This window comes from Cervus canadensis, chromosome 3 (assembly GCF_019320065.1).
Source record: "Cervus canadensis isolate Bull #8, Minnesota chromosome 3, ASM1932006v1, whole genome shotgun sequence".
Lineage (NCBI taxonomy): Eukaryota > Metazoa > Chordata > Mammalia > Artiodactyla > Cervidae > Cervus > Cervus canadensis.
The window spans coordinates 96,832,270-96,858,534 of record NC_057388.1 but is presented as its reverse complement, the minus strand read 5'-3'; the positions used below and the strand labels follow the sequence as shown (position 1 = coordinate 96,858,534).

Genomic DNA, 26,265 nt, shown 5'->3' with positions numbered 1-26,265 from the left:
ACCAGTCTATGGCAGAGCCTGATCTTGACACAACTCTTCCTCCATGCCTCAGATGGGTCCAGGGCAGCAACAGCCCTCCCCACTCACCTCCCCACATCTTACTCCCTCAGGCGTCGTATGCCTACAACAGGAAGGTGATGTCAAGGGTACAGGTCTTCTGTGCCCTGCACACAAGTCAGAGGGGGGCTTTTCTAGGGTGTTCCTGACTTCCCAGGGCATCACTGATGACAAGAGCATTGTAATCCCACTGCCACCTGACCTGGTGCTGCATGTGTTGTGAGATAGAATGTGCTTGATAATAATGCAAAAATGAGAATTAAATGCCCCAAACTTCCTCACATTCAGTTTTCGTTTGGTAAGGTGTTCTCACTTTGCTTTGCGGAGTGTTTCCCCTAATTATTCCACATGCCTCAAAACCCACTTGTGAAACAGGAACCTTGAACTTTCTTCCAAAGAACTAAGGATGCTTCTGTTATTCTAATTTATTTTCTGGATTTTGGAAATAAATTTTGTGGTTCAGAGGTCAGGACCCTACTATTAGGCGGTATCAGCTCTCTCCTAACCTTTCTACTAAAATACTGACAATTCCATCTTATCATGCAAAGCATGGTGGGAAGACTAGTTGCCAGGCAACAGGGATTAAATGAAAGAAGCTATTATGCTTTGTAGAAACTGGCACATAATCTCTAACTGGCTGTGAAATTTTGATTGTCAACAGCATAAAAAATAAAATTGGATTCAGAGAGAGAAAAAAATTTAGAGACAAAACCATGGACACTGAACGATCATGAGGGTCTGATTGTAGAGTTTTTTTGATGTGGACCAGTTTTTTAAAGTCTTTATTGAATTTGTTACAGTATTGCTTTTGTTTTGTGTTTTGGTTTTTTGGCCAGGAGGCCATGTGGGATCTTAGTTCTCCGACCAGGGATCAAACCTGCACCTTCTGCATTGAAAGGTGAAGTCTTACCACTGGACCATCAGGGAAGTCTCTGATGTATATTGTTTTTTTTTTTTTTTCTAACTCAGTAGTTGTTCCAGGACTGCGGAGCACTGAGGTGCACTTCTTTCCTCTTTTCTTTTGCCTCCTCCCTCTTCCACCCCTCCTCCTTCCATCTCCTATCCCACTGGGTATTAGTTCATTTGGGCTGCCATAATAAAACAGCATAGACTGGGTGTCTTAAACAACAAATATAGTTTTCTCACAATTCTGGAGGCTAGATGTCCAATGTCAAGGTGCTGCAGAGCTGGTTTCTTCTGAGGCTCCTTTCCCTGGGTTTTAGATGTCCGTCTTCTCCCTGTGTCTTCTCGTCATTTTCCCTTTGTGTGTGTATTCTGATCTCTTTTGGTCATATTGGATTACAGTCCACCCTAATGACCTCATTTTAGCTCATTTAACTCTTTAAAGACCCCATCTCCATTCTCAGTCATCTCTACAACCGCCCCCTTCCCTCCTCCCTCTTACATCCTTCTCTTTCCTCCCCCTTCCTTCTTTCTCCCCCTTTGTTTCTCTTGACTTCATCTTGCTGCCTCCATCCCTCAAGCCCATTAAATGATTCTTCTCCACAGTGGTCTATTGAGCAAGGCCTTGTGAATACAGAGCTGTAAGCGATGGACCCTGCCTTAAGTCTCCTAAATCTGGTTAGAGAGGTGAGACTCACATAGCAAAGTATCAATAGCATAACAGAACCCAGATGCCTAGAGCCAGGTGAGTGGCCCAGGCAGCAGGGTTTGGAGGATCAGAGCAGAGAGGTGACCGTGAGCCAGGTTGGCAGAGCCACCTGCGGAGAAATGGGGACTGAGAGGAGAGGCAGCCTTGGGGAGGAAAAAGGCCAGGCAGGAGGAATGGTGTGAGCTGAGACCAAAGGTAGGGATGAGCAGTGAATTCGGTCACATAGGTGGTTGTTAGGATGCTGTGTGGAGGAGGCCGGGCAAGATGCTGTGGGCGGTGGAGCCTCTGCAGCTTCACTCCCGAGATGCTTTGGGGGCTGTCTGAGGTCAGGCCATGCCGTGAAGGGGCTGAATAAGTCCACCCATTTGGGTTGTATGGTCAAAGGTTCAGAACCAAATGACTTATTAGGATAAAGTTTGTCTGTGTATATATAACTCAGCTTTCTGAATCTCCAGTGACACTTGGGGAGGTGAGGGGACCATAGTTGCATCTTAACTCAGGGGACATGGCAGAGAGGCAGGTGGGAAAGAGAGAAAGACCCAGACTGGCTCTGTCTCCAAACAGCTGTGTGATCTTGGGCAAGCCACTTACCCTCTCTTGGCCATATAGTCTGTGTTGGAAAATATGAGGATAGGGCTGGATCAGAGGTTTTCCAAAGATGAGTGACCAGAGTCCTGAGATATAAAGCAGATGAAAGCGGAGTGTCAGTGGCTTGAGTCCACCCCCAGTGAAATCTAGGAGCTGAGACTGAAAGTTACAGAGGCAAAGGACCTCTGAGTTCTCTGGAAGCTCTTCCTGTGATAACAAAATCCAGGACTCCCAGACCACACTTCTGGTCTCCCTGGTCGGGGGGCCAGGGGTGAGATGTTGTAATCCCAGGTGGATTTGTGAAAAAAGAGTAGTTGGTTTTCAGCTGAGCACCCTCCACCTGAAATATTCCTAGCTTTACATAAAAATCCATTACTGCCTAATCCTGTATAACTCAGCCTTATTTTGATCCAAACATACTTAATAGGCACTGGTTATGGACAAGAACTTTTACTAAAGACACACAAAGAAATTGGACACTATCCTTTTTTCAAATTTAGGCCACTTGTTTTTCACACGAGGCTCACACTTTTTAAATATTAGGGTTTCTTCATCTTAATGATCTCCATCAGTTTCATAGCTGTTTTTGTATCCTCCTATTTTCTGTTCTCTAGTCTACCTCTCACCAATACTGGTGAGAAGGACAAGGGTGAAAGGGTTAGAACCTTAAATCCAATGGGTCTTGCTTGGTACTTGCCAGTGATAATAAAAAGTATGCAAAGACTGACTGACTGAGACAAATGTGTTAAAGACAGTATTTATGGGTTTGGGTGAAGGATATTCAGGGAGCGGAGTGGCCATCTCTCTGCACGGCATTTCCACATAGTTCTTGCTTTCTCTGATCTAAAATTTTAGAGTCACCTTTGCCCATACTTAACCTACTTAATCTGTCCTGTCTCTCCCTTTCACTACCCCAGGAAAAGAGAGGAAGATTTGCAGACCTATTGGATGCTAAATATTTACGGACCACGTTACAGATCTGGGTCATATGGTAAGAATGGTATTATTTCAAAATTAGGTTTAGGGGGGTTCAAGAGGGAGGGGATATATGTATACTTATAGCTGATTCACACTGTTGTATAGCAGAGGCCGATACACCATTGTAAAGCAATTATACTCCAGTTAAAAAAAAAAGAAAACCTAGGTTCAAATAAACAAATACTTTCAGTGGGAGAAAGTCCACTGAAGTAAATTCCTCCTGAGTTCTCTAGGGAGAAAACACAAGGCAGATACCAGTAATGCCTTATCTTTTTGCTTAACACCACAGACCAAAAAATAGATATAAAATAACAGTATAAAAAGAGAGAAAAAAATCCAAATCATCTATAACCAGGTTTTAAAAAAATTTTTCATTTGAGTTCTGTACTAACCTTTTGCAGCCTGGTCTCTTCCCTCATCACTTTACTGGAACTGATCCTTGAGGTCACTGGGAGTCAAATTCAAAGGAATAGATTCAGTGGTTCTCTCTGTGCAAAGATTTTCTAAACAGGATACAAAAAGTATTAACTCTAAAAGAAAAGACTGATGAGTTTGCCTACATTAAATTAAGAGCTTGAAAAGTAGGCCACCAACTGAGAAAAGAAATTTATAGTATATTATGTCCAGCAAATTATCTATACACATTATATATATTATTAATATATGTTACTATTGTATAACTTATTTCAACAAGAAAAGCATACCTGACCTGGTAGAGAAATAGGTCAGAGACTTGAATAGCCACTTGACCAAAAATATGTATCAAATAAATACATGAAAGCATGGACAACCTTAAAGTCTCCAGGGAAATACAAATTAAAACCAAATGAGAAACCATTGCAAATCCACCTGAATGGCTAAGTTAAAAAGACTGACTGTATCAAGCGTCGGGAAGGATGTGAAGTAACTAGAATTTTTATACACTGATGATTGGATTTCAAGTCAGCGTGACCACTTTGAAAAACTGTTTAACGATTTCTACTGCAGTTGAAAGAATGCATTACCTATGGCTCAGCAGTTTCACTCCTAAATTTATATTCAGCAGAAGTGCCAAGTAAAATAAAATAGCATTATTTTATTTGTAACAGCTCCAAACTAAAAACAACCCACATGCCCATCAACAGTATAATGGATAAATTGTATTCTATTCATAACATAGAATACTATACAATAATAAAAATGAGAAAACTGGTGTTCTGCCCTCAACATGGCTCAATCTTACAAATGTAATAATAAGCAAAGCAAGTCAGACACAGAATACATAATACACGCTTCCATTTATAGAAAGATTCAGAACAGTGGAAACTTAACGATAGTGTTTGAACTCAGGAAATTGGCTGTCTCTCTGCCTTTCCCAGATATAGTCACTAAAAGTGCGTTGATGTTTCTCCTTTTGAGACTTTTTAATTTTTAAAATACTCTCAGTATTTGGAAATTAAGCAAAAGTTAAAGTTACCTTAATAGCAAGGTGATTATTGTCTTCTTTTTAAATATTTCATGATGAGAATTTCCAAGCTCACATGAAAGCAGAGAGGATACCTTGATGAAGTCTAATTTACTTGCCACTCAGATCTGACAATCACAGATATTTACCCATATTTGCTTTGGCTGTTTTTCCTGTTCTGAAGTATTTCCAAGTAGGCCCAACACTTCATGCCATTTCATCCCCAGGTTTTTATTAAGAGTCTCAACTACTTGAGGACCTTTTCTTAGATGATTCCAACCCTATAATCACACCAACAAGGTTAACAATTGTGGGAATCACCTAGTGGTTCATTGGCTAAGACCCTGTACTCCTAATGCAGGAGGCCTGGGTTTGATCCCTGCTCAGGGAACTAGATCCCACGTGTTGCAATTAAAGAGCCACAACTAAAGATATTATTTGCCACAACTAAGATCCGGTGCAGCCAAATAAATAAAATTAAATATGAAAAAATATTAACAATCATCACTAGTATCATGCAGTGTGCAGAATATATGTAATTTCCCCTAATTGTCCCCATGTGTCTTTTACATGTGGCTTTAATAACCATTTCCGTAAAACAGGCACGAGGGGGGCTTCTGGGAGGCTGACTTTGTTCTTTTTCTTCACTTTGATATATGAACTTTTCTGTATGTTATGTTTATATTTAAATAAAATAAAATTTATTTAGATATAAAACATTTATATTTATTTTAAATATATAAAAATATTTAAGAATAGACCAAAAAAAAAAAAAAAAAAAGAGAGAGAGCGAGAGGAAGGAAATATAAAGCAAAAGCAAAAACCTTGCATGGCTTCCTGACCTCTGAAAGGCAGAATTCTAAAGATGACCCCCGAGATTTCCAACACCTGGTGATTCCATCAAACACTCACTTGACTGTGGATGTGAAAGCAGAGCATAGCTGTAATAAGTATGGTTATCCGACCTAAAACAGGGAGCATAGCCTGGATTAGGCAGGTGGACGCAATCTAATCACCCGAGTCTTTAAAAGTGGAGAAGTCTCTCCAGCTGGAATCAGAGCTGCAGCAGAAGGGAAGTGTGGGGTAAAGCAGGAGCACGGGGCGGACACGACTGCTGTCGCTGGCTCTGCAGATGAGGAACAAGGGGGCCTGCAGAAGCTGAAAAGCCCTGGTCAGCAGCCAGCAAGGACGTGGACGTGGGTCCTACAGCCTGTGCAGCTGGGTTCTGCCAACCGTCTGGATGAGCTTGAAGATGGACTCTCCCATAAAAAGTGGAGCAGCCCCGCCTACACTGGCGTTTCTGCCTCCTGAGACACCGAGCCGAGAAGTCAGCCAGACCCACTGAAGTGCTGACCTCCAGGACTGTGAGATAACTGTGAACTGTTTAAAGCACTAAGTTTGTGCTCACATGTTGGAGCAGCTGCAGAAAAGGAAACTGTTACCCAGTCTAAGCTTGTGCTGCTTGCTGCATGGCAGGCAAGTAGAAGACAAGGTGTGGAGGCAAATGATAGTGACTTTATCCAGAATGCCAGCAGACTGAGAAGATGGTGGACTAAAGTTTTAAAGAACCATCTTAACCTAGAGTAGCATTCAGGCTGCTCTTTAGCTGAGGGAAAGGTGAAGGTGGGAGGGTTCGAGCGGAGAGGGTCAGGATGAGTTGCAGACTTCTTGGAGCCACTGGCCTTCAAGGGAAGCTTAGCCTTTCTTTGTTCTGTTTGCTCACAAGGCTGGATTATAAGGTTTCTGAAAAATTTCAAATCAATATTGGTTATTTTTATTCTACCACCCTTATCTCTGCTTATTTGCAAGGTTTCTAGGCCGGAAACGAACTTACCTACAACTAGTAGCTATAACTAACCCGGGACCACCTGGGATGGGAACTTAATAAGCTGTTTGGGCACAAGCAACAGTGCTCTGATAGCTAACTCTGTGTATTCAGGGCTAAAGTAACAGAGTACATGAGCTGAAGAATGAAGGGGGCAGTTTCAACATGGTGTTAGTTCTGTTCTGACTCTGTGACAAAACTCTCTCCTGGCCTGAGGGGTCCTCTGAGCCCTTTCTGCTTTTTCTTGCAAATCCATTTCTCACCGTGCAGTCTCTGGTGAAGGCCACCCTCCAGTCTCCCCCTGAAATGTGACCCCACTTTCCCCTCCCCTTCTTTCCCCTCCCACACACCGTGTCTTCCACCTGAAAAGCTCTCCCTGCTTCTCCCCGCCTCTCATGGGGCTACCCCTTCTTCAGGCCTGGAGACAGCCTTTCCTGATGTCCATCTTTTCTTGCTTCCAGGCTGGGCATCTCTTTCGCCTACTACGGGGTCATCCTGGCCAGCGCCGAGCTGCTGGAGCGGGACCTAGTCTGTGGCTCGCGGTCCGAGTCCGAGGTGGCCGTGACCGTGGGGGCCTTGGAGGAGAGCCAGAGCCCCTGTTACTGCCACATGTTCGCCCCCTCCGACTACAGGACCATGATTATCAGCACCATTGGCGAAATTGCTCGTAAATGTCTCTCTCTGTTGCGTGGCTCTCTGTTTTGGGTGGGGGACGGGCAACTCAGAGCCTCACAGAGAAGAGTGGCCTGTCATACACTTGGATCCTGCCTGGTAGGACTAGATGAGTCCCCAAATCATGCTGACATGTCTCCAGTGTGGATGCAAGTGGGGAGGGAGGACAAGTCTGGAGACATGGAGCTTTAAATTACTTTATTGAATCAATTCTAAGATGCATTTCCCCACATTGTAATGTCTCTGCAACTGGGATGTGTCTTGCAATGACTTGTTAGGTTTCCCTTTGGAAGCACTGTTTCTGCTTTAATAGGCATAAAATAATGGTACTTAATCATTAGCACCTTGGACTTCCCTGGTGGTCTAGTGGGTAAGACTCCATGCTTCCACTGCAGGGGCTGTGGGTTTGATTCCTTGTTGGGGAAGTTCCACATGCTGCATTATGTACCGCCCCCCGCCCCACCCCCGCCGAAAAAAAAATTCATGGCATCTTGAATTTGAAAAACAGCATAAAATATTTAAAATATAGATCGAACAAGTGGGCAGTTTACAATAGACATATATACAGTAATACACATCCTGGACATAAAATATACGTCGCATACACCAATGTGTTTTTCTCAGACCCACATGGGAAAAGGATGTGAAAAGAGCATGATGTTGATGACAGTGTGACTGTTCTTGGCTGCAATGCCCATGAGGTTTGAATTAAGTTGTTTCTTTATGAAATGACAGGGAGGAAACCATGTCAGTGTTGATAAATGCCATTTGCTGTCAAAGTTCTGAAAATTGCCTTTGTTTTTTTCCAGTGAATCCTTTAAACATCCTGGGCATTAATTTCCTGGGGAGACGGCTGAGCCTTTCTATTACCATGGGATGTACAGCTTTATTCTTCCTGCTCCTCAATATTTGCACCTCAAGGTATTTGCTCTCTGGCTGCCTTGGAACAATTTAGTTTTGAGCGGTGGTTTTAAAATGAGGTCTCCTGGGGACTTCTCTGGCAGTCCCGTGGTTAAGACTCCACGCTTCCACTGCAGAGAGTGCAGGTTCGATCCCTGGTTGGAGAACTAAGATCCCACATGCCCCATAGCCAGAAAAAAAAAGTGTAAAATAAATAAAATGAGGTCTCCTGACCCATGGCCTTCAATGCGGGTCAGGAACAAGTCCCTTTCCCTAGGAAAGTAGAGTACAAGCTGCCTCTGCCCCTCCTACTCCTTTTCTCCCCCTGAACAGGACTAGCCTGGGGGCATTCAGTTTGCTCACCGAGATATTTAGGATCTTTTTACAAAGTTTCCTGGAGAATGGGGAATTTGGTTGCTGACCAAATGAGCTGCACCATTGTCAAGACAGTGATGTAGATAGCATACCTGTGGTGGGAAAATTCATTGCACTCTGAATTTGTGACTCTAGGGTGGCCTCATTCATAGTATGTATGACTTATTCTGCGCACTGTACCGTTTTCCAGGAGTGGTCACAGAGGTGTGCTCGTCTGGGGTGGGGGGCAGGCTGGAACGGCACACTCTGGGGGAACAGGATGGAAGGTCTGGGTCAGGTGTTGCTTTAGGACCCCACAGTCAGGCCAGCTGATAAGCAGCACCCCGGGGTCCTGGCCCCCGTGGGTGTGTGTGTGTTGGCCGCTACAATGCACCAGGATGGGGGCCCCGGAAGGTCCTCCCATGCTGCCTCTGTGATGTCTCCCTTCCGGTTCCCTAGTGCCGGCCTCATCGGCTTCCTCTTCATGCTGAGGGCTCTGGTGGCAGCTAACTTCAACACCATCTACATTTACACCGCTGAGGTTAGTTTTGGGGAAGGGGTGGCTTACATCAAGGTGTTTGTGTGTAGATAACGCATCCCTGGCTTCTGCTGACTTCTGATGAGTTTCTAAAAACATCCTATTAAAATGACACCAGAAAGTGTATTTGATGTGGTCTTTCTCCTGCCCCATGGGGTCTAGTGAAAGCCAGTCTCTAAGAAGAAAGATAGGACCTTCTCCCTTTCTCACTAAATCACATTCACATTAAAAAAATAACAACAAAAAACCTCATTGCCCGCTTACCCTGCTTCCCGAAGAAATAGGGCCCATACCTGCATGTTGCTGATAAAATGTAAAGCACCCTATTTCTCTCTCTTTTTGAAATTAGAATGTACTTTTCAACTTTTTTCTTTTGAAAGATCACATCCCACTCTGTTGTTTGTTGTGTGTGGCTTAAATTCAAATATAAGAGTAATTTATCTTTAATTTATTGAATTATTCCATATACTTAATACATCTACTTCTGAGGGGGCTCCTCAGAAAGCCCCAGTTTAAAGAGCAAACATTCCTAGAAATAAGCAATGTCTGAATAGGAAACAGTATTTTAACTGGCTTTGTTTTTCTTTGAGCTAAAGAAAGTGGTACTGTAGGGACTGCTAAGGCTGCATTCATTTTCATATCAGGAAAGGTAAAAGTCTGTTCAAAATACAGATATTACATATCAAAATCATTAAAGCTACAGGAAAAAAATATTCTTTTCCTCTCATGCAGATTAACAATAGGAAATTATAACATATTTGACATATATCAGTACATATACTCCATTTGGTTCCATTGACAAAATCTTCTAAATTATTGTCAATTTGTAAACTTAAAGGTCTATATGTATTGTGGCGTACCTCTAAAATTATATTTGGAATATTCAATTTAACATTTTGGAATGTGTTCATTTAAAGGGTTGTTTCTAAGTATTTTTCCCCTGATACTTATGGCTTAAAAAAAAATCAAAGATGTCTTGAATTATTTCATCTCCTAGAATTGTCAAAACACAAAAATATTGATATTAGAGCAAAGGTCATCTATATGTATCTGAATCCATTGTTTTCAATAGCCAGTAACCTCATTTTCCACAAAAAAAGAACTCCAGGAAAAGGCACTCAACCCCTAGGTCATCTTTTATAAATATAGCAGTTTCCCCTGGGGCAGGATAGCATCTTGTTGCATCTGACAGATGGTGTGTAGAGAGGTCACATGCTTTACTTTGGTGAATTGATAAAAACTGATCAGTACTACATAGCATTCAGAGAAAATTTTCCAAAATTAAGAAGCATTCTTTCATATATTCTCCCTACATATTCTCCTATAATCTTCTTTATTAAATATTTGCCTATCAAGGATTCTGTATCAATAAAGTACAGATTTTTGGTGGTGGTTTAGTCAATAAGTCATGTCCAAGGGTTGCAACCCCATGGACTGTAGCCTGCCAGGCTTCTTTGTCAATGGAATTTTCCAGACAAGAATACCAGGGTGGGTTGCCGTTTCCTTCTCCAGGGGATCTTTCTGACCCAGGGTTTGAACTTGGGTCTCCTGCATTGCAGATTAATGAGGTCTTGCTATAAATGAAAGAAAGCAGGCTGTGCCATATGGTTTTGCAATGCAAAAACGGTGGATGGTGTAGTTTGTATCTGACACTTCAGTCAATTCACTGTATCTATATTAAAGATTTGCTTGGATTGTTATTATTTGGGGCGTATTTTCTTTCCATTCAGTAGAACCTCCTTTATATGTTTATAGCTCTAAGGTGGAACTCTATCTGATTCCAAAGTTTAGCTTTCTAAAATCACATTTGGAATATTAAACACATATTTTGGAATTTGCTCACTGAAAGGATGATTTCTAAATGTTTATTACCTGATAGTGTTAAAATTCAAAGTTGTATACCTGAGAAAATGAACATCTTCTATTCTTATCCTATCTATATAGACTATTTGGCCTTTTATATATTATCAAAGCCTGACCCAGGGAGGGAAGAACAGAGGACTTGGGAAAGGAGGATTCTAAACTGATGCTTTCTCCACTGCCCCCATGCAGGTCTACCCCACGATGATGCGTGCTTTGGGGATGGGGACCAGCGGCTCCCTCTGTCGCATTGGAGCAATGGTGGCACCATTTATATCCCAGGTACAGCCCAGCGGTCTCTGTAGGAGGATGGATATGTCTAAGGGAGGCGGGGAAACAGTGGCCTGGGTCCCTTCAGGTTAAGGGTTTAACCAAAGGTTTGTCTACATGAGTTTCCTTGAGGTGCTGTTTTCTCATTGGTGAATTTGGTGGGAAAGGAGGCTAAATCAATGCTTCCAGTCAACAGCATGTATTGCGTCATATGAAGGGTTTGGATTTTGCTGGCCATTGTTAGCAGAAGATGCCAAAGACATGGATGATCCAGGGAGCTGGAGTCGTCGAGTGACAGTGGGCTCCAACTCTGCTGTCAAGGGTGCAATTGAAAAACAGAACACAAACGTGCGGGGAGGCTGAACCAGGGTGCGGCGAGGTGGCCCTGGGAAGGGCAAGTCCGGCACTCAGGCAAACCAGTTGCAGGCTGGGAGAAAATCCAGAGGTGGTCGGGACCATGATGGGGGGGCCCTTGTGTCAGGAGGGAATCAGGCAGATACAGTAACCCACATGGTCGTGGTTCCTCAGAGGGACCAAACACCTTGCCCCTCGGCACTGGTCATTCTGTTTGGCTACAAGAAGTGGAAATCAGCCTGACCTGGCTGCAGCCAAAAACAAGAGTGGGGCTGGGCCCTGGGTGGGCCTGATCCAGGCTGTGAGCCTTGTTGGGGACCCAGGCTCTGCCTCCTCACATTTGTCTAGGGCCTGTGGTCATTGAGCATTCAGGCTGTGTGCCCTCAAGACCAGTGTGCTGTGCTTGCCCATGGACCTTGCTGCCTTACAAATTCCAAACATCTCTCCTTAGATCCAGCTACCAGAAGATACCAATGTGCTCTCTAAAACCCAGAAAGATGCTCTCCCTGCATCCTACTGGCCAGGCCTGGTCAGGTGTTCATACTTGAGCTACATCAGTTGCAGCCAAGAGTCAGGCTTATGCACAGAAGCAGCCGGGGATGGGCAGTTTTTGGAGAAAGTTTTGGGTTAACGTGGGCTGAGCAGACTGTAATGTGTATTTCCTACCATTTAACAGAGGATTTTGCTACCACTTTTCTTAAGACTATCTTGGGCATGTTTTGCCTGCTCATCTTTATTTATTTGAAAGTTTTATTATTTTTGGCTGCCTTGGGTCTTAGTTGCAGCACTTGGGATCTTTCATCGTGGCGTGAGGGCTTCTCTCTAGCTTTAGCGCAGACTCTCTAGCCCCTCGGCATGTGGGATCTTAGTTCCCCCACCAGGAGTTGAGCTCAAGTCCCCTGTTTTGGAAGGTGGAGTTTTAATCGCTGGACCCTCAGGGAAGTACCCACCTTGTCTTAATTTAAAATGAGGGCAGATTTGGTCTTGCAATTTTGCTTTTCAGAGTTCTTTTGTACTTATTATTTTACCATTTCAGAAAAGAACAAAATGGTGAACGGCAGTAGTAACATATTGATCCTGTTGATCACACTGAGGTATAGTTGGTTTTCCAGACTTTAGAAATAGAGTCTTTTGGGCTTCCCTGCTAGCTCAGAGGGTAAAGAATCTGTCTGCAATGAGGGAGACATGGGCTTGATCCCTGGGTTGGGAAGATCTCCTGGAGAAAGGAATGGCTACCTACTCCAGTATTCTTGCCTGGAGAATTCCGTGGATAGAATAGTCTGGCAGGCTACAGTCCATGAGGTCGCAAACAGTCACACAGCTGAGCGACTAACACTTGCTCAAGCCCTCAGTAAGTGTTAGCTAATAACAGTAACAATGATCAATAACAATCAATGCAATGTCACGGTCTTTGTAGATTGGGGCCTGGGGACTGGAGTTGACAAGAAGGACGCAGGGGGCCCAAGTCTCAAGTGAAACAAGGGTGCTTTATTTGAGAAAAAGGCATGTTCATATATCTTCATACAAGGCAGCTTTAGGCGGTAAAAAAAAATTGAGCAAAAACAAAGTCAAGCAAATAACAATCTTCAAAGGGCCAGAAAGCATTCCATATCCTGAGTAAGAGGGGCATAACTGAATAGATTACCTTTAAGGAAAAGGTCACTGAAGGGAGTCACTGAAGGGAGTCACTGAAGGGAGTCACTGAAAGGAGTCCAAGCAGGTGCCCTTTCTCATGATCTCAGTCCTGAGAACTGCATGGAGCTCTGCTCGTTCTTGTTTTCCAGGAGCTGATAAGGAATAGAGAGTCCTTGAGAAATGGCACACAGAAGAAAATAACATATTGGATCCCTTAAAGTTGAACGTCCCCTGACAATTCCCCCCTTTTTATTTTTCATAATTGGGGGTGACTGTAGATACTTTTGTGAAAAAGGCCCTGACCAATTGAGTTTGTTTAGTTTGAACAATTTTGGTTGAAAGGTATTGGTATATTACAAATATAAGCACCAGGATAATTATCAGCATTATAGTTCCAGATCCAATACTATGTGTAATGCTTTGAAATCATCTTCGAGGGTCTAGCCCAGATAATTGATCAGCTAGCTGCTCAGCTAAGGTTTCCAAATTGTTGGAAGAGGGTAGACTCTTAGAGAACGTTTCAAGGATTTCCTTTTGCAACAATTGTGCATTTATGTATATCTTGCAAATGAAATTTGATTTGTTCCCAATTGTAAGCACTATGGTTGAACCAAACAGGAGTGATACAAAATTTAGAATTCCAATCACAATTTAATAATACTTGTTTTTGTAAATCTAATAATTGATCTCCAACCCATTGGATAGCTGCTTTTAATTCCTGAATTTTATCTTGAACTTTTCCATCTATCTGAACCTGAGTGACCCATATAGTATGAACATCTTTAGTCCAATTTTGAACAAAGTTTTGTGTTTGAATTGAAGTTTGTAAAGCAATGTCTGTGACAGCAGCAGTGGTGCAAATGGCTATTAACCCCCAAATGCCAAGAATCAACCATCCAATGAATTGCTTAGATCGTCGGAGTAATTTAGTGAGTAACTGGGAGGCAAGTCTTGCCATGGGACCCTTCTTCCAGGGTCGTTGGAGATCTACTGGCAACCACAGACTACGTTGAGATTGAAGAATCAAAAGGGATTTGTTTTTTTAGAGAAATAGAGGAATTAAGACAGGTATACAATTTGCAATCTATACAAGTCACAGGATGTAAATTCTTATTAAATTGTAAGTTTCCTATGGCTATAACAAAAGGAAGGGGAACACAAGCTTGTATAAAATATGAATGATTGTAATGGAAGGAATAGTTACTATGACTATGACTGGTCCCTGTGAAATATCCAGTCCAAGTTCCAAGTTTTTCAGTACTTGTAGCAAGTTTCCAGATGTCCCACTGTTCAGGCCCAATTTGTTTATTGAGGACGATTTGAGGACAAGGAGGTAATATTCCCCTGTCAAGCCAGCCAAGAAGTCCTTTGTCATGGAGGTGTTCCATTGAACTGTTGGTAACCTTCCATGCTACTTGAGTAACATAATCACACATAGAACTGTTAATATCATCTGAGCAGTTAGATAACCACATACCATGGGGTCCCCAGTCAACAATGGTGTAATTGGCCACAACCATTAATTTCCCTGATTTACCTTGACAACTGTCTCAATAAACAGGAGTATATTCAAAATCCTTATAAGTAAACCCCTTACATTCCAACTTTTGTCCTTTTCCTAGAGTTTTGGTAGTATTGACATGGTTCTCATAAAAGGACAGGGCAGTAAACAGTCTAAACAATGTGCGGAAGTTCTTTTTTGGAGGCAGGACGAAAGCCCATGTTTGTCAACTAACATTAATACATAATTCTGCTGGGCCTATGCATAAAGGAAGGATTTCATAGCCTAGAGAAATGTTGGTCTTCCTTCTTCCTCAGGATGAGAGGGCCCCTCCAAGCTCCAAGGAGGAGGCATATGTACTGAGTCATTGGCGGATATGATCGGTCCTATAACTGTCCATTTTGTAACCTGCAATAAAGGGGGGTTAGGTATATAAGCCCAGTAAGTGTGATTAATCAAGTCAGCCTGAGCGGGGGAAGCAAAAGCAAGCATAGCGACAAAAATATTTTCAGGATTCCGAGGCGTTCCCTGTTGAGAAACCAGATTTTCAGCTTGATTAGTAAGGGTTTTTATCTGTCCCCAAGTAGGGAGATCATGAGGTCAATGATGTCGAGTGTGGTATTTCTTGGAAATTTTTAAAGCCGCCATGGCTTGTACTGGAAACTCCTCCTCCTGGGGATTTTGCTGTTTCTTCTCTATCTTGAATGCCCGTGGCTCCCCTGGGGTGGATCTTCCAAACAGGGAGCCAACTGATTTCGTTGGATCCATCTGGAGAAATACAAGCATACCCCTTTCCCTGTAATATTAATTTTCCAGATTTCCATTGTTTAGTCAACCTGTCTTGATACCAAATGGGCAGAGGAAGGGAGGTATCCTTCAATGCCTCGAAATGTTTTTCTGCTTTTGTCAAAATGTCTCCTTGCGGTAAGTTTAAAAAATTTAAAACAAATAAAGCTGTATTAACAGTAGTTATAGGATTAAAGAATATATTGTGTTGGAATCTAGTAAAGTCTGCTCTGGATAAGGAAGATATAAGTGTTCCTGTGTATTCCCCCTTTAAAAATTTTTTTATTTGTAGTTTCAGTGTGTGATGTGCTTGTTAAACTATGCCCTGTGCTTGTGGATTATAAGGAATACCTGTAACATGTTTAATAGAAAATGATTGCAAAAATTGTTTGAATTGCCTAGAAATATAGGTAGGGCCATTGTCTGTTTTTATAGAACTAGGTGTTCCCATTATTGTAAAGCAAGTTAATGGGTGGATTATAACATGTTGTGTAGTTTCACCTCAGGGAGGTGTGACCCATATAAAAGAAGAATTTGTATCGATTGAGACATGTAAGAAGGAAGAGGGAGAAAGTTCAGGGCAATGAGTTACATCCATTTGCCATAGTTCATTGGGTTGTAATCCTTGAGGATTGATACTTTGTGCAATGGGTTGAAGATGTAGGGTCCTACAAGTAGAGCAATTATTAATGATTTCTTTAGCGTGTCGGTATGGAATTTTCCAAATTTGATGTAATGAGTCAGCATTATTGTGTAATAGAACATGTTGCTCTTCAGGAGTAGCAAAAGAGACAAGTTTATCAGCTTGTTCATTGCCATGAGCCATAGGGCCAGGAAGACAAGAATGTGTTTGAATATGGGTAAGATAAATGGGGGAAGTGCGGTTCTCAACAATAGATTGTAGTTCAAGAAAAAGTTGTTGGATAATAGATTGATTAGAATTTATGGTAGAAGTTTCTATATTTCTTAATACAAAAACTGAGTATAAGCAGTCAGAAACTATATTAATAGAATATAAATGTAGGTGAATAACCTGAATGAGAGCATATAATTCATTTTTTTGAGCAGAGTGAGATTTAGTATAAAAGACTATATTCTTTGAGAGACCAGAATGAGGCTTTGGCATTTATAGTCCCATCTATATAGAAAACATCAGTTTGAGGTATAGGTTGTGATGTGACAATGTGAGAGAGAATAAATTCAGTATTTTTGAAGAAATTCCAGAGTTTGTTAGAAGGATAAATGAAATTTCTGCAAAATATTCCAGGAAGGCTATTTGGAAATCGGTAGAAGTTTGTAATGTGTTCTCGAATTGAGATTTATTAATAGGTACTACAATTTTATGAGGATCGGAGTCGATTAGAGTCTTAGCTCTATTTCTTCCATTGATAATGATTAGAGTGATCAAATCAAGATACGGTGTAAGTGACTTTGTCCCTCTAAAATGGGTATAGATCCTTTCTATTGGGTATTCTTGTTGGGTAAGAAGTCCTGTGGGAGAATGGAGAGAGGGGAGTATAAATAATTCTAGAGGTAAATCAAGTCTAATACGAGTAAGAAATTGTTTTTGCAATTTATTTTGTATTAAGCAGTTTTTCTTGTGCCTCTTGTGAAAGTGAATGAGGGCTATTTAAATCAGGATCTCTTTTTAAAGTGTTAAATAAATTAGTCAGTTGATAATTTGTAATGTCTAAAGAGGGTCTAATCCAATTTATATCGCCTAACAGTTTTGAAAATCATTCAAGGTTGATAATTTATTAACATGAATCTGTGTTAGCTGGGGAGTATATTGTCTATTAACAAATCTTAACAGTCAGGTGTAGATGTTTGAATCTTTTCAGGGGCAATGATTAATTTAGAAGCTTTTAAGCATTGTTGAGCTATGTCAAACATCTGTTGAGTTTCTAAAATAGACGGAGCTGAAAACAATATATAATCCATATAATGAATAACAAGAAAGTCAGGAAATTGTTTTCTTACAGGTTGAAGGGCTTTGGTTACATAATATTGACACATGGTGGGAGAATTCATCATTTCTTGAGGCAACATAGTCCATTGATACCATTTATGAGGCCCGATATAATTATGATAAGGAAGAGAGAAAGCAAATTTCTCTTGGTCTAGAGGGTGTAAAGGTAAAGTAAAAAAGCAATCCTGTAAATCTATAATAATAATATGCCAGTTTTGAGGAATAGTGGTAGGTGATGGAATTCCTGGTTGTAATGCACCCATAGGTTTCATAGATGTATTAACTTTTCGAAGATCTGTTAAAAGACGCCATTTGCCAGATTTCTTTTTTATTACAAAAATGGGAGAATTCCAAGGGGAACAAGATTCCTCAATATGTTTTAATTTCAATTGCGTACCTATGAGTTCCTTAGCAGCCTCTAATTTCTCTTTTGTAAGGGGCCATTGCTCTGTCTAAATAGGCTTGTCATTTTTCCAAGTTATTTTAATAATTGTATTGTTTGTTAAATGAGCAGTGACCCCTAGGAAAAATGTGGAATATATATTTGAGTTTGCCATTGCATAAGTAAATCTCTTCCTATTAAATTAAGGGGTGCATCTATCACATAAGGTTGTAATGTTGCAGGCTGGCCTTCTGGTCCCTCATATGGATATATTTGGACATTTTGATAAACCTCTTGTATTTTGCTTTGAAAAATTCCTGCAATTTGGCAAGAAATTCTCTGTATAGACCAATATTAGAGCCATAAATGTTTGGAAATAATGGTAATATCAGATCCAGTATCAAGAAGACCAGAAAATGTTTTGCCATTAATTTTGATATTTATATTTGGTTGTACATATTCAGATACTATTGATGTCCATAAGGACTGCTTTTGATCTGTATTACCAAGTCTACCTGTCTGTATACCATTAGAGGAGTTAATAGAAATGTAAAGTAAAAGAAGTAATTGGGCAATTTTGTCCCCCTTTTTGAATTGTCATAGTATCTGAGATGACATCATAATTTGAATTTTTTTTCTTATAATCTGAATCAATTATTTCAGGGTGAATAGTAATTTCTTTAGAAGTCAGACTAGATTGGCCAAGTATAAGGCCGAAGGTTTGTGAGGGTAGGGGTCCATAAAGTCTAGTAGGTATTCTAGAAGGGACTGCTTGAGGAAAAAGAAGAAAATCATTTAGGGCTGATATATCAACGGCAGCATTGCTGGATGTTGAAGATTTGAGGGAAAAGATGGAGTTTGCCCCTCGTTTTTGTCGATGGGGACCCAGGGAGTCCCCATCTTTGAGTTTCCCTAAATAGGGTTCCCTTCAACATCATACTTAGATTGACATTTTTTTCACCCAGTGTACCCCTTTATGACATTGAGGGCAGACTCCTGGAGGTTTTTTTAGTAGTTTTAATTTTTTCTGTGTGTCTGTTAGGGCAGTCCTTTTTGATTTTATTAAAAATTTTTTTTAAATGGTAATTCGATTTTTATTTTTTGGGGGGGTTGGGGGAAACTTTTATTTATTTATTTTTCCCAATTATTTTTATTAGTTGGAGGCTAATTACTTTACAATATTGTAGTGGTTTTTGCCATACATTGACATGAATCAGCCATGGATTTACATGTGTTCCCCATCCTGAACCCCCCTCCCACCTCCCTCCCCATCCCATCCCTCTGGGTCATCCCAGTGCACCAGCCCCGAGCACTTGTCTCATGCATCCAACCTGGACTGGCGATCTGTTTCACACTTGATAATATACATGTTTTGATGCTGTTCTCTCAGATCATCCCACCCTTGCCTTCTCCCCATAGGGTCCAAAAGTCTGTTCTATACATCTGTGTCTCTTTTTCTGTCTTGCATATAGGGTTATTGTTACCATCTTTCTAAATTCCATATATATGTGTTAGTATACTGTATTGGTGTTTTTCTTTCTGGCTTACTTCACTCTGTATAATGGGCTCCAGTTTCATCCACCTCATTAGAACTGATTCAAATGAATTCTTTTTAATGGCTGAGTAATATTCCATTGTGTATATGTACCACAGCTTTCTTATCCATTTGTCTGCTGAGGGGCATCTAGGTTGTTTCCATGTCCTGGCTATTATAGACAGTGCTGCGATGAACACTGGGGTACATGTGTCTCTTTCAAATCTGGTTTCCTCGGTGTGTATGCCCAGGAGTGGGATTGCTGGGTCATATGGCAGTTCTATTTCCAGTAGGACAATCCTTTTTTAAATGGCTCTTATCTCCACAAACAAAACATCCTTCATTCCCCTTTTTAAAGGCAGCAGCCATTGCTTCAGATAACATTTGCATTTTCTGAGTTTCTGATCCTAAGTTGCGACAAGCCTTCAAATAATAACATTCCTGGTCTCATGAATTGGAGCGATGGCTCTCTGACATTCCTGATTTAATTCTCATATGCAAGCAGTTTTTCTAATTGCACTCTTGTCTCTGACAACATTATAGGAGATAGCAACTCCCAGTCTAGTTAAAAAATCAGCATAGGCTTCATTAGGCCCTTGTAATATCTTTGTGTAGTTACTTTTAGGTTCCCCTTGAGGAGTAATTCAATCCCAAGCTTCAAGGGCACCTTCTTTCAATTGTTCATGCAACAAACGAGGGCATTGTGTCTGAGCTTTCACTGAATCAAATTGCCCCATACTGGCTAACATTTTAAAAGTAATTTGGTTTTAGGGAGTGCCAGCTCGAGCATTAGAATTGGCATGATTTTGGGTCACATCATGAAACCACATTATCCATTGAAGCTATTTTTCTGGTTTAAGAAGAGCTTTTATCAAAATTCACCAATCATAAGGAATAAAATTTCCAATAGAAGATGCCATAGCATTTAGAAATTCTTTAGTAAAAGGTGAATGAGGCCGTATATAGTTACAGCCTTTTTCATCTGTTGCATATGAGAAAAATCAGTACCTTCATATTGAGGTATTAGTTGCCCTTGAGCATAAACATTTCCTAACACAGGAAAGGCAAAAAGATCATCGGACTCAGAGACTCAAGATTGCAAAGTCAGCAAATCAGAAAGCCTTCACCATGAAGGAGAATGAGTGGATTGTCTGTTTTCATAAATACAAGTGTGTGTTAGGGGCTTATCATTTTCATCAAAAAAAGTATTGTTGGCTTTAGTGTCAGTGAGAGCATCAGAAGAATCATCATCAGATTCATTTTGTCCTCTAATTGAGGGGACCTTCGGTTTCATGCCAATTACAAGAGGAGGAGGAGTGCTTGGGACAGCTGGAGCAGGGATGTTGGGAAAGTTTTGAAACATTTTATGTTGCTCTAATTGGGCCTTCTGTAAAGTCTTATCATCTGATTTATATTTGTATAATGAGTGTTTTGCTTGTTGACGAAATCAGCCTTGAAATGCAAGATCATGGCTTTAATGAGGGCCCACAAGGGCCAGAAATTTATTGGAATATTTCCTCCCCATCTTGCGGCTTGTTCAACATTTTCTTTAACCTGGTTCCAAATTTCTAAATTGAAACTGACTTCATCAGGGAACCAGGGATTGTATTTAACCATTGTTTGGAGACAAGCCTCTATCTGTTGATGTGAAACCGAAAGTCCTTGAACCTTAAATAAATGATGAAGTATAGTAGAAAAGTGGTGGGGCTTTCCAGCCATTTGTCCTATAACCCTGCACTTACCGACCTCCATAGGTCCTAACAGTCACTCTGTCAACTTGCCAAGGACGTTCACCAGGTCCCTGTTCGGGCGCCACTTGTCATGGTCTTTGTAGACTGGGACCTAGGGACTGGAGTCAGACAAGAAGAAGGATGCAGGGGACCCAAGTCTTGAGTGAAACAAGGGTGCTTTATTTTCAGAAACACATGTTCATATATCTTCATACAAGGCAGCTTTAGGCAGTAAAAAAAATTGAGCAAAAACAAAGCCAAGCAAATAACAATCTTCAAACGGCCAGAAAGCATTCCATATCCTGAGTAAGAGGGGCATAACTGAATAGATTACCATTAAGTAAAAGGTCACCAAAGGGAGTCACTGAAAGGAATCCAAGCAGGTGCCCTTTCTCATGATCTCAGTCCTGAGAACTGCATGGAGCTCTGCTCATTCCTATTTTCCAGAAACTGATAAGGAATAGAGAGTCCTTGAGAAACGACACACAAAAGAAGAAAATAACATATTGGATCCCTTAAAGTTGAACGTCCCCTGACAATGCAAGATACTAAATATTCAAACAAGTATTTCTCAACAACAAAACTACTTTTTAGGTCTAGTTGAATTATTTTGATCACAATGAAATTGGAATGTTTTGTTTTCCTTACCAGGTTTAGAATGGGAAGTTAGAATCTAGGAAGATTTGATTGCTTGTAGAATATTTGCCTGGGGTTTGGGGTGGGGTGGACTGTTCCAAGCAGACAGTAGAGCTTGGTGTCACTCTCATAAGTTCATCAGTCAGTGTACCCTTGGACGTGGTTGTCAGACTTTGGTGCATATCAGAATTACTAGGGTAACTTTTAACATGAAGATTCCTTGACTTCACCCAGAAATTCTGATTCTTAATATGAGATTCATCACCTATAGTTTTAACAAAGGGAATCCAGTGTCATTGGTCTGTGGACCAGTGAGAGGTGTGGCAGCCAATGAGGAGTTTGGCTTTACTTTCACTTTTCTTTCTATTCCTTCCTTCTCCTCCTTTCCGTCCAACTCCCCTTCCCTCTCTCCTCCTCTTTCTTTTGTCTTTCATTTACTTTGGTGACTCATTTGACAAGTTATTTTCAGCATAATTCTCTACAAACTCTAGGTACTCACTTCACAGTTTGGCAGTTAGAATGCCAAAAGGGACTCCATAAGCTACAATCTATAATTGATAGTATAGAAGCAAGGATTTACAAGGGACTTCTGTACTTCTACTGCAGGGAGCATAGGTTTGATCCCTAGTCTGGGAACTAAGATCCTGCATGCCATGAGGCTCAGCCAAAAAAAAAAGAAAGAATTTATTCCAGTTTAATATTCAACCAACATTTGTTGCATGTTTACTCCATGCCTGGCATTGTTCTCTTACAGCAGTAAATAAGCCAGACCAGGTTCCAGTGGTGTGCCAGAACTGGCCTGCCTTGGCTTGTGAAAACTGTTCAATTTTTAGGGAGTAATTTTGCAAGCTAGTTGATGTCACATTGCAGCTTGAAATTAGCATGGTGGTGGTATTTATCCCATGGCCACAGGCAAATACTGTATTAGGACTGTTTTTGGAAAGCCTGTTAAACATTTGGCAGCATGCCACCACAAGATTCTTGATTTCAAGAAGCATAATTTCAAGAGGGTCTTTGTACTTCCTGCTTTTGCATTCCAGTCCCCTATAATGAAAAGGATATCTTTTTTGGGTGTTAGTTGTAGAAGGTCTTGTAGGTCTTCATAGGACCATTTAACTTCAGCGTCTTCAGCATTACTGGTCAGGGCATAGACTTTAATTACCGTGATATTGAATGGTTTGCCTTGGAAATGAACAGAGATCACTCTGTCATTTTGAGATTGCATCCAAGTACTGCATTTCAGACTCTTCTATTGACTATGATGGCTACTCCATTTCTTCTAAAGTATTCTTGCCCACAGTAGTAGATATAATGGTCATCTGATTTAAATCCACCCATTCCAGTCCATTTTAGTTCACTGATTCCTAAAATGTCAATGTTCACTCTTGCCATCTCCTGTTTGACCACTTCCAATTTTCCTTGATTCATGGACCTAACATTCCAGGTTTCTATGCAATATTGCTCTTTACAGCATTGGACTTTACTTCCTTCATCAGTCACATCCAAAACTGGGTGTTGTTTTTGCTTTGGCTCTGTTTCTCCATTCTTTCTGGAGTTATTTCTCCAATGATCTCTAGTAGCATATTGGGTAACTACCGACTTTGGGAGTTCATCTTTCAGTGTCCTATCTTTTTGCCTTTTCATATTGTTCATGGGATTCTCAAGGCAAGAATACTGAAGTGGTTTGCCATTCCCTTCTCCAGTGGACCACATTTTGTCAGAACTCTTCACCATGACCTGTCCATCTTGGGTGGCCCTACTTGGCATGGGTCATAGTTTCACTGAGTTAGACAAGCTTGTGGTCCATTTAATCAGATTGGTTAGTTTTCTGTGATTGTGGTTTTCAGTCTGTCTGCCCCCTGATGGAGAAGGATAAGAGGCTTATGGAAGCTTCCTAGTGGGAGAGACTGCCTGAGGGGGAAACTGAGTCTTGTTCTAATGGGTGGGGCCATGATAAGTAAATCTTTAATCCAATTTAAAGATTTGATTAAATTAGATTTAAAATCAAATCCCATACCTGCCAGAGACACTTGGAGGGCTCAAACATACCTTGTGTGCAGCAGGACCCAGGGACCCTACAGAGACTGAGACAGAACCGTGTTTGTGTGTCTCCTGAGGAGGTGCAGGTCAGCAGTGGACTGCTGCAGGGGCAGGGACTCTGGGTGCAGTAGACCAGGGTATGGCATAAGCCCTCTTGGAGGAGGTCACCATTAGTCCCACTGTAGAACCACCAGAGTTTACACAGGACTGGGGAAAGTGACTCTTGGAGGGCACAAACAGAACCTTGTGTGTACCAGGACCCAGGAGAAAGGAGCCGTGACCCCACAAGAGACTGACGCAGACCTCCCCGTGAGCGTGCAGGAGCCTCCAGCAGAGGCGTGGGTCAGTGGTGGCCTGCTGCAGGGTTGGGGGCACTGAGTGTAGCAGTGAGTGCATGGGATCTTTTGAAGGAGGTTGCCATTATCTTCATTACCTCCACCATAGTTTGGCCTCAGGTCAAATAACAGGGAGGGAACACAATTTAATAAAATCTTTAAGTGATTCCTAGTAAGCAATAAATTTACTGAGAAACTATGTTGTCAAAGATACAAAAGTGAATCATGCACTTGTGCAAGTGTTAGTCGCTCAGTTGTGTCTGACTCTTAGCGACCCCATGGACTGTAACCCGCCAGGCTCCTCTGTGCATGGGATTCTCCAGGCAAGAATACAGGAGTGGGTTGCCATTTCCTTCTCCAGAGGATCTTCCCAACCCAAGGATTGAAACCTGGGTCTGTTACATTGCAGGCAGTTTCTTTACCACTGAGCATCCAGGGAAGCCTGGTTCATAAATACGTTTTTGTTTATTGTATTTGGTCCCATCACTTCATGGCAAATAGATGGGGAAACAGTGACAGAGTTTATTTTTTGGGTATCCAAAATCACTGTAGATGGTGACTGCAGTCATGAAATTAAGAGACACTTGCTCTTTGGAAGAAAAGTTATGACCAACCTAGACACAGCACATTAAAAAGCAGAGATATTACTTTGCCAACAAAGGACTGTCTATTCAAAGCTATGTTTTTTTCCAGTAGTCATGTATGGATGTGAGAGTTGGACTAAAAAGAAAGCTGAGCACTGAAGAATTGATGCTTTTGAACTGTGGTGTTGGAGAAGACTCTTGAGAGTTCCTTGGACAGCAAAGAGATCCAACCAGTCCATACTAGGGGAAACTGGTCCTGAATATTCATTGGAAGGACTGATGCTGAAGCTGAAACTCCAATACTTTGGCCACTGGATGTGAAGAACTGACTCATTTGAAAAGACCCTGATGCTAGGAAAGATTGAAGCTGGGAGGAGAAGGGGACGACAGAGGAGGAGGTGGTTGGATGGCATGACTGACTCAATGGACATGAGTTTGAGTAGACTCTGGAAGTTGGTGTTGAACAGGGAGGCCTGGTGTGCTGCAGTTCATGGGGTCACAAAGAGTCAGACATGACTGACAGACTGAACTGAACTTACTGTATTTTCAGTGATTTAAGAGATTTCAAAGGCAGTTTTGACAGTATGTGATTTTTTCCCTTTTGCTTTAAATACACAAAAACTACAAAGAAGAAATAAAATATCAGTACCTAATATTTTACTAGAGATAACAACAAATATAAATATGTTAATGAAGCCCTTACTATATGTATAAGCATATATATAAATATGCATATACAGTATACTCAAATATAATCATAGTTTGTATACTTTTTATATCTTCTTAATGGATTTAAAATTCTTTATTGGAATAATTCTTCAGTTGTTAGCATGATATTTAATGATGGTATTATTCATAGGATGATTCTACATTGTGAAATTTATATTTATTTTTAAATTTTATTTAAGTGTGGTTGAATTACACTATTCTTAGTTTTAGGTGTACAGCAAAGTGATTTGGTTATATATACACATATATTCATTCTTTTTCAGATTCTTTTCATAATAACTTAATCTGTATAGTTTATTACAGATTATTGAGTAGACCTCCCTGTGCTGCACAGTAGGTCTTTACTGGTTATCTATCTCATATATGGTAGTGTGTGTATGTTAATCCCAAGCTCCTAATTTATCTCTCCCCTCCTTATTTCCTCTTTGGTAACCAAAAGGTTGTTTTCAAGATTTGTGAGTCTGTTTCTGTTTTGTAAATAACTTCATTTATATCATTTTAAAAACTTAGGTTCCACATATGATATTTATCATTCTCTGATTTCACTAGTATGATAATCTCTAGTTTCATCCCTATTGCTTCAAATGGCATTTTGTTCTTTTTATGGCTGAGTAGCATTCCATTGTCTGTATGTACCACATCTTCTTTATCCATTCATCGTAGATGGACATTTAGGTCGTTTTCATGTTTTGTTTACTGTGACTAGTGCTACTGTGAACATAGAGGCACCTGTATCTTTTTGAATTATGGTTTTGTTTGTATATAAGACTAAGTCTGTACACCAAGACTGGGGTTGCTGGATCATATGGTAATTACATTTTTCATTTTCTGAGGAATCTCCGTATTGTTTTCCTTAGTGGCTGCACCAATTTTCATCCTGGGTCAGGAAGATTCCCTGGAAAAGGGTGTGGCAACCCACTCCAGTATTCTTGCCTGGAGAATCCCACGGACA

General features: G+C 40.9%; 1 protein-coding gene across 1 annotated transcript in view; it reads left to right on the top strand.

The window, feature by feature from the left end:
• SVOPL (SVOP like) overlaps nt 1-26,265 on the top strand; it is an 84,096-nt gene that overhangs the window by 29,627 nt on the left and 28,204 nt on the right. The window contains exons 10-14 of the mRNA XM_043463827.1: nt 3,175-3,248; nt 6,966-7,171; nt 7,986-8,097; nt 8,890-8,971; nt 11,021-11,110. Of these exons, the coding sequence (XP_043319762.1) occupies nt 3,175-3,248; nt 6,966-7,171; nt 7,986-8,097; nt 8,890-8,971; nt 11,021-11,110 (564 nt within the window). The remainder of the gene's footprint in view (nt 1-3,174; nt 3,249-6,965; nt 7,172-7,985; nt 8,098-8,889; nt 8,972-11,020; nt 11,111-26,265) is intronic.